The sequence below is a fragment of the Camellia sinensis genome, chromosome 9 (assembly GCF_055761805.1).
Source record: "Camellia sinensis isolate YWXY chromosome 9, ASM5576180v1, whole genome shotgun sequence".
Lineage (NCBI taxonomy): Eukaryota > Viridiplantae > Streptophyta > Magnoliopsida > Ericales > Theaceae > Camellia > Camellia sinensis.
The window spans coordinates 12,341,057-12,353,492 of NC_138969.1; the positions used below are offsets into that span (position 1 = coordinate 12,341,057).

Here is a 12,436-nt window from a genome sequence, read left to right on the forward strand (position 1 = left end):
ACAAAAGCCTCCCTTAGTTACTAGTGTGATGACATAGATAAGAACAATAATACATTAAACACAAATCATACAAAACAGCAATACTAGAGACAAAGAATTTTCAAAAATAAATAAATAAGTAATATGATTTAAATTCAATTAGTGTATAATGGGTTTTACACTAAAAATAAATTTGGATTACGCACTTATTTTCTTGATACTTTTTTGTATTAGAGTTTTTAGTATGTAGCATTACTGTACACAAAATTAAACATAAAAGAGAACATAAATGAACAAGATTAAGAGGCGGCGGGAGTGAGGATCCGGGGATTTTTTTTTTTTTTGCAAATATAAAGAAAAAAATTTAAATAAAAAAATTATAAAAATATTATTAGAGTGAAATGGCAACACATTTTAAAAATTATGAGAATAATAATAGTTGTTTTGATTGAAAATGAAGAGACTACTAAACCATATTATTTATGAAAATTTTATGAATTTTTTTTAATGTAATGGTGATGTAAATATAAGTAATATCACTATAAAGATCTGAAATTTATTGGATTGTTAGTTATATTTAACATGTGAGGTTCGCTCTCTATGTATTTATTTACTATTAGTTGGTGATATTACATATCAATGATGACGTGGTATTACCATATATTGAATTTTTAATCAAATTTTATATAAAAAATAATTTATTATTATATAATTTATTTTAAGACTTATATCTATATTTTTTTTGTATTGTCAGTTATAAATAACATTATTTTTTTGATATTTCTCGAAATCAATCGTAAAATTTACGTGAAATATTTTTATAAAATTTTTTGATATTGTAATTAATAAGTGTCACATCTAATTTAATTTTCTGACTCCGCTACTGACAAGATTTATTAGTGAAGCTTATTTTACAAAATTTATATCAGACTATTATCTATATATATGTGTCTGATTTTGTATTTAATTTTTATATTCATAAATTTACTAGTATAAAAATGTGTCTTCAACCACTTAGCATGTACCCAAAAATACACCTCTCTCTCTCCCTCTCTCAAAATGGATTTGCTTTCACTTGAGCAAGCAAGTGCAACTCTTCTAGCGTTAGTTTTACTTTACTTTTTGTGGGGATTGATAACAAACAATACTCATGCAAGGAGGGTTGTGGAAGCCCCCCAACCAAAAGGTGCCTGGCCAATTATAGGACACCTCCCTCTCCTAAGTGGTCAGAGTCCAGTTTTTCGAACTCTTGCCACCTTAGCCGATCAATATGGCCCGGTATATGCAATTCGACTAGGTTTACACCGGGCCATCGTCGTGAGCAACAAGGAAGCAATCAAAGATTGCTTCACCACTAACGATGCAGTTTTCATGACTCGTCCCGACTCAGCCACCATGAAGTACATGGGGTACAATGGAGCTTTCTTCGGATTAGGCCCCTCAGGGCCATACTGGCACAAGATGCGTAAACTCACCACGCTCGAGCTTCTCTCAAACCGCCGCCTAGACTCGCTCCAGCGTGTCAGAGCCTCCGAGGTGGGTTCATGCATCAAAGAGTTGTACTTTGGTGCATGTGGGGGTGTTGCTCAAACAAAAATGAATATGAGCCAATGGTTCAGGCGAGTAACTATCAACATTACACTTCAAATGATCGCTGGTAAGCGATTTAGTACAACTGATGACAAACATAATGATAATGGCAATGACAATGACAATGACAATGACAATGACGACTCAGAGTCGCGGCAGTTTGGCAAAGCGGTTAAAGAATTTGTGTACTTGGCATCGGTTTTTGAATTGTCGGATGTAATTCCGAGGATGGAGTGGTTGGATTTGCAGGGGAGGGTGAGGGCGATGAAGCGGACCGCGAAGGAGATGGATTATTTCATGAGCAAGTGGTTGGAAGAACATATTCAGAAGAGGCAAAATGGGGATGTGAAAGAGGAAGAATCAGACTTCATGGATGTGATGCTATCATTGTTGGGAGAAGATGAGTTGGTTGAAGGACATAAGAGTGGGACTGTTATTAAAGCCACAACCCAGGTAATTATCTATTATTCAGTAATTTTAAAATAGGATTGGGCTTTCCTCTTATTTACAATCTTGACTGAAAGGTATTGCTCGAGTATGTGGATCTATCATAAATTTTATTTTAATGATTTAGATTTTTTATTTTGTACAGTCTTTTTTATATATCATTTATATAAAAATTAGATTAATTTAATAATTTTAATATATTTAACTTATCGTTTTTGTTACTAGAAAATGTATGATTTACATTTTAAAATATATTTATTATTTACTTTTTTTTACACAAATATGATAAAATTGAATAAGTTATGATTATTGAATCGATCAATTTTTTTTTTTTTGGGGTAACTAATAAACATAAAAAAATCTTACAAAATAAATAATTTAAATTATCAAAAATAGGACCATAATCTCTATCTACCCAAACAACACCCAAATCCAATAAGGGTGTACACAGATCGGATTGATTTGATTTTAGAGTAAATCAGGAACAGAATCATTTCTTGCCGGTCTAGAAAAATTAAAATCATAACTGAACCATTAACCTGTGGAATCGGACCATAATTGAACTATACAAACCGGTTTGGTTAGATTCAGTTTATGGTTTCAGAAATTTTATACAACAATAAATATGATATGTATTTTATGTTAGTAAATAAATTAATAATAATTAGTTCAGTTAAATTGGTTAGAGTTTATCAATTTCACAATAATGACTAATGTTCAAATCATATAAGAAATATCTTACACATTTAAAGTTTTTTATATAAAAATATAAAAATAATAAACATATATGTCACGGTTTGGTCCAATTTGGAACCATAACCAAAGCCTCGGAATCATAAATCAGACCAATTTGAACGATTCCACCATTTTCAAAACCAAAACCAGAACTGTAATTTAAAAACCAGACCAAACGGATGGTGTACACCAAATTGGATTGGTTTACCGGTTCTATCAATTTTGAAACACCCCTAAAATCCAACACTTTCGTCACTTCCTTGAGAGCATCTCCAATGAAAATTTATTGGTTGGTTTAGAAGTATTACCTGGCTATGCCTTTAGCCAATAACAAATCTTCATGCCCTTTTATATTTTCAAGTACTCAACCCAAAATCGTGAGTTATACCCTCTTCATCAATTAAAAACACAAGTGGTGGCAATACCCTAGAACCAACCAATAACTTCTCATCTCCAATGGGTTGATAAGCAACCCATTAGTGTAAGAAAGTTACTTACTTTTCTGACTTAGGAATGTTTTAGGAAGTGTGTGTTTTGACTTTTTTCTTTTGGTTTATTTTCATCTTTATTGAATTTTTTTTAAAAAAAAAATCAAAAGACTTAGGTCTTTAGATTCAACTCAACAAGACAAACCAAAGAATTATATAATTTTTGTAAAAAATTTCAAAAAAGACAAAAATAAGCCAAAATAAATAATCATTTTTGATTTGTTTTCGTCTTTAGTAATTTTTTTTTTGAAATTTATTTATAAAAAATATAGGACTTATTTGGTTTGTTTTTGGAAAAAAATTTTAAGAAAAATTCTCTACAAACAAATTTTTAAGAGTAATCAAACCAAACAAATTTTTCCAAAATAAATCTCAAAATTTTGTTTGGTTTGCTTCTTTCCAAAATCACTCTCTCTCTCATACACATCAAATCAATCACTTTTTTTAAAACTCTCTCCCCAAAATAATTTTCTAAAACCATTTCGCAAAAAAGACAAACCAAACAAGTTTTCATACTTTTTATCTCAAAAACTACTCTACAAACACAAACCAAACAGGCCCATACTTTTTAGATTCATTTTGACAAGATGGATTAGAAAAATAAAAAAATTTGACATAATTTTAAAAAAAATTAATAAAAATAAAAAAATTCAAAAAAATGATGATTTTTTTTTTTTTTTTTTTTGGAGGGGGGGGGGGGGGGGTGGTTGCCAAAATGGGCCTTGGTTAACAAGCAATTTTGATTTTGTCTCTTAGAGCATCCTCATGGATACTTTAAAGAGGTATTTACGTATATGTCCTAATAAGTAGATTTATTATTTAATAGGTCCTATGAAAAAAATTTATAATAAAAAAAGGTCACTAATTGTAAATTTTAGCGACAATTTATAAAAATTATGACAAAAAAAGTCACTAATTGTCAATTTTTAGCGACATATATAAAAAATTGTCACAAAAAAATTATTTTTAACGATAATTTTACCAAGACTTATTTTCAATAGAATTTGATGAAAATTAAATCTAACTATTAAGACCTATTGGTAATTTACCCAACTTCCTTTGGGTTAAAGGATTGTTACTGTCAATGTGTGACAGTAACAACATTGGGAGAGTCTTGTCTCCAATGTTCTCTGCAGATTGGAAAGTATTATTAGGTTTATGAGATTTATTATGGGTTTTATTTTAATAATTCAAATTATAATATATAGAACTCGACGGGTACTTATAAAAAATCATGTTAATTAGATATCGGTAGCCTTTTAATCGGAACATATTTTTGTCAATGATAAATATGATTTAAAGAATAAATTATTAAAAAAAATGTGTTCCGATCAAGGGGTTACCGATATCCAATCAACGTGATGTTTTACATACATGAAATACTTGAAGAACTCTATACATTGCACGATTCGAATTATCGAAAAAGGACCCACAATGGGTCTCACAGACCCAACAATACGCTCTAATCTATACAAAAAACTGGAGAGAAGCCTCTCCAAAAAGATTTATCTATACGGACCATATAAGTTGAAAAAAATATTGTCAGATGCTAAATATTTTAATTGATTATTTAATTTTTTAATTATTTTAATTTGACTAAAAAAGTTGTGTTTGAAAAGTTGATTAATTTATTTTTTATAATTGATTTGATAATTGTGAAAGAAAATAATAAAATGATTATATATTAGATAAAAAAATTTATCTTATTAATTATTTTAAATTATTTTATCTTTTAATAAAGGATACATTATAAATATATCCCTGAGATTTGATTAAAATACGAATCACCGCTTGTGGTTCTAGAAATTACATTTCACCTTCTAGTGTTTTTAATTTCATAACAAATCGTTTTTTTTATTAATAAATTATTAAGTTAATTAATAATTTTTAGTGATATTATAAATATATTTTAATTAATAATTTAAGTAATTTTATTATTATATAAGAGAACAATTATAAATTTTATTTTTTAATTAATTCTGTTAAATAAAAAATTTAACAAAAAATATTTATAATTTTGTAAATCATAAAAAATAATTTATATTTTAAATCAATCTCAAAAATTATATTTTTGAGAAGTTGGTAAAAAGTTGACTTTTGACTTTTTACCAAACTTTTTATTTTTTTTGGAAAGTGATTTGAAAAGTTGGTAAAAAACTGACTTTTGGCCTTTTGATTTAATATTTGTTTATGGTGTCATATCACATTAAAATGACCACAATATCCTTACCCAACTAAGAAAATTTACTTTTTTACCTATTGTGTGTGTTTGAACAATTTTTTGGGAGCACAAAGGGTAGTTATGTAAATTCACCAGTATGCGTTTTACACCACTTCCCAATTGGTTTGTTGCGTTTTGCTACCCATGGCTTTTTTTTCGGTGGTGATACATACCACTAATTTAAGAGCATCAATGCCAGCTCTAATGACCTGACAGTATAAGGAGAAAAAAAAAAGAAAAAAAAGCCAAACTATCACATCAAGGTGGGACCCACAGCAATGTCACCTCATTAGTGATCCCAAATATCACTTTGCTTGGTTTCGTTTTTTCAAAAATACTTTTTAGAAAATTTTACTTTCTTATTTTTCGTGTGTGTGTTTTTTTTATATTTTTACTAAATTTTTTAAATATTTTAACCAATTTGTTTTTACTTTTTAGATATACCTAACATAAACATACTTCAAAAGTAAAAAATTTGTGAAAAAACTTTTTAAAAATACATGAAATACCAAAAGTATAAAAAAATACGAGAATTTAGTATATTTTTTATATTTTTATGTATTTATTAATTTTTTAAAATATTTTTTCACAAATTTTTTACTTTTTAGATACATCTAAGTAAGCTGTATCTAAAAAAATAAAAAAAATGTTTAAAATTTTAAAAATATTCACCAAAAATAAAAAAAAACACGAAAATAAAAAAATTTAATTTTTAAAAAATTTTTGTTTTATCAATTTTATGTTTACGTAACATATTTTAACACAAATCTTAACATTTCTACTATAACACTCCACATACTAACATATAAAATTGAATATCATTTTTAACATTTTTTTATCATATGATACACTAAAACACACACAAGATGTTCCAATAATTTTGTTAAGAAGAAAGACTTGTCTCCTATCTGGTTTTAAAATGAATTATATTATTAAATTTCCGTAGGTCTATTATAGAGTTTACATAGATGATTTGAATCATTCATTATATAGGACTCATTAAATATTTCATCTCTGTAAAAATTTCACGTTGATTGAATATCTATTACTACTTGCACCATGCACACAAGAGATTTGCATTATTATGAAAATGTAAATATTTTTTTATTATGCCACTAATTTATAATTTTCCTAACAACAATGCTAGAGCTTTCAAATTTTTTTATCAAATATCTAGGTATGAAACCTATATAAAATTCACATAGTGTAAATTCCACAACCATATAAAACATCAAAAATGTTTGGGAGCACTAAATATGGAGTTCTAGGAAGAACTCTAATGAACTGGCCTCCCATGATGTGATGGTTGTATATATGTGTTTTTTTTTTTTTTTATTTACATTTCCAACTCATCAAAACTGATTTTGTGTTTTTTTTTTAGAATTCTTAATTAACTCTCATTAAATATTAATAAAAAAAATTGATAACAATTTTGGGATGTGAAACATTTTTCTTTTCCTAATAAGAAACAATCATTTGTGTCGGTGTGGAGGGGCTACAACTGTGTTTGGGAAGCAAGTTTTAGGCTAAATTAGCCACTACAGGACAAAACATGCTTAATTAGCCAAGTGAAGACAAAAACTTGAGTTCTGCTTGGCAACAATTAATGCTCAGCTAAATTTACGAAACTACCCCACATGATTTGCAGGGGCATCGCCTCTCAGCACATGAAAAGTAAAAAAAAAAAAAAAACTTTTCCCAAAAAAAACCTTTTCCCAAGGAAAAAACTTAAAATATAGTTGAAAAAAACATTAAAAACATTTTTTTGTTTTTCGTTAAAATATTTTATAAAAATAAATTCAAACTCTATTTATAAAATTATTTTTGAATATTTTAATTTTTTTGTTATGTATTTGGTTATGATTTGAGTGTAGAGTTGTGAAAGTAGTATGGAGTTTCGAGTTATGTGTTTGGTTATGAGTTTTAAAAATAATTTATAAAAATAAATTCAAACTCTATTTATAAAAATACTTTTAAATATTTTAATTTTTTTGTTATGTAATTGGTTATGATTTGAGTGTAGAGTTGTGAAAGTAATATGGAGTTTCGAGTTATGTGTTTGGTTATGAGTTTTAAAAATAATTTATAAAAATAAATTCAAACTCTATTTATAAAAATATTTTTAAATATTTTAATTTTTTTGTTATGTATTTGGTTATGATTTGAGTGTAGAGTTGTGAAAGTAGTATGGAGTTTCGAGTTATGTGTTTGGTTATGAGTTTTAAAAATAATTTATTAATTGAGTTTTATTTTATGTGTTTGGTTACGATTTGAGTGTAGAGTTGTTTTTAAATTTAAAATTTTAACATTTTAAATTATCTCAATTATTTGAATATTTAAATTATTTAAATTTTTACGATTTAAATTTTTTGAATATGTATTTAAAATTTTTGCTTATTAAATTTTTTAGATTATTTATATTATTTAAATATTTAAAATAAAATAAAAATAAAAATAAAAATAAAAATTTAAAATTAAATTAAAATTAAATTATTTAAAATACACAGGACAATAAAATAAAACCTCACTTTTAATCATTTCACAGAAAATGAAAAAAAAAATTAAAAAAAATAATAAAAAACACATGAAAAAACCATTTGCCAAAAAAAAAAAAAATTAAAATACATAAATTATTTTTAAAAAATACGCCTCATTCAAAAATATTTAAAAATATTTAAAAAATTACAAAAACGTAAATTCCAAAAAAAAAAAAAAGAGCAACAAAAATACGCCTCATTCAAAAATATTTTAAAAAAAACATAAAAACATAAATTATCATTCGCGACGTAATTTAGAAATAAATAAAACTCATAAAAATTCATTTTTGAAAAATAAAAAAAAGTTATTGTATACAAATAAAAATAAAAAAGAAAAATAACATAAATTAAAGAACAAGAACTAATTAATGTATAAAAAAAGAAAAATGACAAAAAAATAAATTAAAAAATAAAAAATAAAAAAAGTCCAAATCCAAACCCAACAGAGAAAAAAAAAAAATCAAATCAATTGTGGTCCACGCCATGAACTGACGTGGAGGAGCAGAACCAATTCCTTCACATGTATTAATTATGTGAAGGGTAGTTTGGTAATTTACTATAAAGACACATCATCAAAAAGTTAAAAAGTCAAAAAAGTTAAAAAAATTCTTTCTAAATCATATTTTTTAGCTCAAATTAAAATAATTAAAAAATTTAAAAAATTAAAAAATCAACTCACTTTCCAAACGGAGGCCAAGTCATCTTCTGTTTAATACCACCTGTATCCAAACTGTGCATCACGCTACACGACGTGTCCTCTCATTACTTATCGAGGCCCAACAACTTTCTCTTTTGGATAAAATAATTAAAAAATCAAAAATTTTAATAATATATAATTTCCAATATAACTGAAAAAATCATTTAAAAATATATTTAATGTGTTTGTTTTTAATTTTTTGTTCAGTTTTTTAAAAATTAAGTTTTTTTTTTTTTACTTTTTTAGCTGTACTTTATTTAGATGTATTTAAATAGTAAAATATTTGCCAAAAAATATTTTAAAAAATTAATAAATACACAAAAATATAAAAAAAGATGTACTGAATTTTTATATTTTTTATATTTTGGTATTTAGTGAATTTTTTAAAGATTTTTTTTATAAATATTATACTTTTTAAGTGTATTTATGTTAGGTGTGTCTAAAAATTTTAAAATTGTTCAAAATATTAAAAAAAATTTATAAAAATAAAAAAATGCAGAAAATAAAAAGTAAACTTTTTGAAAAGTGAATTATGTAAATTGAAACTAAACAGAGTGATTACTATTTTTTAACTTATTAAAAAAAAATTAAAAGATGATTAAAAAAATTAATTTTCAAATGAGACTTATATAAAAAAAAAAACGGTTCAAGGTAATAATGTGACAATATTATTCTTGTAAATAGAAAACAACTTTATGAATATTTTGTTTTAAAATAAATAAAACATGTTAAAGGGTTCATTTGAGAATGACTTTTTTAGTTTTATTTTTTGACTTTTTTACTAATTTAGCCGGGTTAAATTAGCTTTGTTTGATAAATTTTTTAACTTTTTTACTTTTTTTTGAGTAAAAGGTAAAATGATTATGATTTAGATTTGACATTTTATCTTATTAACTTATTTATTTTATTTTACCTTTTTGTATTTTGTTGTGTCCTAACTTACTTCTAACCATGTTGTCAAATGGTAGCTAAATCACATCAATATGTACAAATTTTATGTTTATATACCATTACTCTAAGGGTATGTTTGATTAATAGAATTAGAATATGAGATTGCGATTATTAATCTGCGGATTCAATAATTCTGTGTTTGTATTGAAATTTTATTTCAGAATTATTAATCCAACGGATAATTAATCTAACAAATTTGTAAGATTATTAAAAATGGAGTAGATGTGAGATTATATATCCTGAGTTGGGAAATAAAATAAAAAGACTCTTTTACCTTCATATGTTTTCTTATCCAATGCATATCAAACAATCAACAAGAAAATAATTTATCCTATTAATCCAATTGGACATTGAATATCACATTAATTTAATGAAATTATTAATACTTCCACTATTAGCCTTATGAATCAAACATGATCTAAAATCTCTCAACATATCAAAACCTAAACTAATCCCACCTTATCTCTCTCTCTCTCTCTCCAAACTATTTTTCTTTCTTTCTTTTACAATGACAAAAACCTTTAACAACTAAGAGATGAGAAAATAGACGATTTATTTTTAAAAATATGGCTCATGTCTGTTTTTTGAACATTAAAATAATAAAATCATGTTGGATTAATTTAATTTTTTAAATAAATAACGTACACCATAGAATAAAAAATAAACAGAATCCCATGGGCATGATTGGACTGTTTGATAATCCAATTCCTTAATTTTTTGTTTTTGTTTTTGTTTTTGTTTTTGTTTTTAATTTTGTGTTTCTTCAAATTTAGATGATGGTTTTTATTTTCCATTAAAGCTATTTGCACATAATCTATGTAAAAAAACATACCAAGAAAGGTAATGTGGGGTTGAGATTCAACTATCGTATAGTAAAGCTCAAATCTTAAATGAATCAATCTAGATCATAAATTAAATATTTTAGGTATTTTTTTATACGTGAATTTCGTTCTCACACTCAAAACAGTTGTTCTACTTGCACAAAAATCCATCATACAATTAGACACAACCGTCACATGGGTGAGAGACCTACCTCATGTAAGAGAAGATGTTCAATTCTATAATTGATTTATGTATTTCTTGACTTTTTTTTCACTTAATTTTTTTTTTATATTCTGCAGTTGTTCATCCTAGCAAGCTTTGAAACTCCTAGTATCACGATGACATGGGCACTCTCCTTACTACTAAACCACAACCAAGCCCTAAAGCTTGTCCAAGAAGAACTTGACACTCATGTTGGAAGACAAAGATGGGTAGAAGAATCAGACATCAATAACTTGCCATATTTACGAGCCATTGTTAGGGAAACCTTACGACTCTACCCTCCCGGTCCCTTATCAGTACCACGTGAGGCCTTGTCAGATTGTCATGTGGCTGGCTACCATGTCCCTAAAGGCACATGTCTTATAGTGAACTTATGGAAGCTGCATAGAGACCCAAAGATTTGGGCTAACCCTAATGAGTTCCAACCGAGGAGGTTTCTCTCCGAGAATGTGAAAATGGATGTAAAAGGACAGTGTTTCGAGTACTTGCCTTATAGCGCAGGCAGAAGAATGTGTCCAGGAGTTACTTTAAGTTTGCAGATGATGCATTTGGTGCTTGGCCGCATGCTTCAGGGTTTTGATTTGGCTACGCCAATGCACGCAAGAGTGGACATGGCTGAAGGGTTAGGGTTGGCCTTACCTAAGGCAACCCCATTGGAAGTCATGCTCATTCCACGCCTACCTCGCAAGCTCTACCAAGAGTGAACAAAGAACAAGAAAATTAAACATTATGGCCTCCTCCACAATTACGAATAAAAATTAAGTGTAACAATGATATGACACTTTCATCGATATGTGATATTGAACAAACTCATTATAATAATTTTGTGTTTTGCATGCCTTTGGTAATTTTGCACATATATGCTTTTTTTGTACAAAATTGGTATCTTTAAGAAGATATGCCCAAATGGCTTATTTTCACATATGTTGTAGGCTTCATATGTGTGCAATCATATGGAAATTTCTAGGAATGTCTTCCCCAAGTAGAAACCCAATGCCTACTTTATAAATGGAAGAAACCAGTCAAGCACATAGCTTGCTTATATGCAATTAGGACTCACATTTTATATGCATGATTGCATCAGTTAAATTTTTTTGGCCCATGTGCATAAAAATGTTGCATACTAGCTGAAGCACCTCTTTCATTTTCTTCTTCCTTTTCATATTCTCTTTCTTCTTCTGTGCGGACATATCCAAGTTACTATTTTTGGATTATTATTCATAACCCTAAAAAATGTACTTTTCAATCCCAAACCTTATCCAATCATGCCTAAATCAACTATAAACCTTTTCCTACCAATTGGCCTTCAATTTAACCATTAAAATGCTAAATTATTCACTGCTTTGGCCAAGGGGTCTTGTCCTGCCTAAAAGTTACAAGGATTTTCCCCCCTTTTGGGTGTGTGTGTTCATGCACATGCACTTGTTGCATTTGCCCTTCAGCAATAAACTTTTTACTTAGTTATTATAACCAGGAAACAACACCACCATTCTCATATCACAAGGCCTTGAACGTAGCAGTTGCAAGTTTATAACTTTGTTGTGTTTCATTTGGTGTCTATTTTTGTTATAAACCATTGGAGAATTTTTTTTTTGGGTCATTTTTTTCTATAAAACTTATTTTTGATTACTACATGTGCTTATTTTGGTCACAGAAATTTCTTTCAAATGCTATTGTATAGATATACGTTGTGACTTATTAAATTCATTCTTGTAGCATTCTTTCAGCAGAATTTATTCGTACATCT

At 27.1% G+C, this 12,436-nt stretch overlaps 1 protein-coding gene across 1 annotated transcript; it reads left to right on the forward strand.

Annotated features, from left to right (window-relative positions):
* The first annotated feature begins 1,038 nt into the window (after positions 1–1,038).
* LOC114265929 (vinorine hydroxylase) lies at positions 1,039–11,525 on the forward strand. Its single transcript, XM_028206800.2, has 2 exons — positions 1,039–2,022; positions 10,767–11,525. The coding sequence occupies exons 1-2, from the start codon at positions 1,039–1,041 to the stop codon at positions 11,391–11,393; spliced, it is 1,611 nt and encodes a 536-aa protein (XP_028062601.2). The 3' UTR covers positions 11,394–11,525.
* The last annotated feature ends 911 nt before the right edge of the window (positions 11,526–12,436 follow it).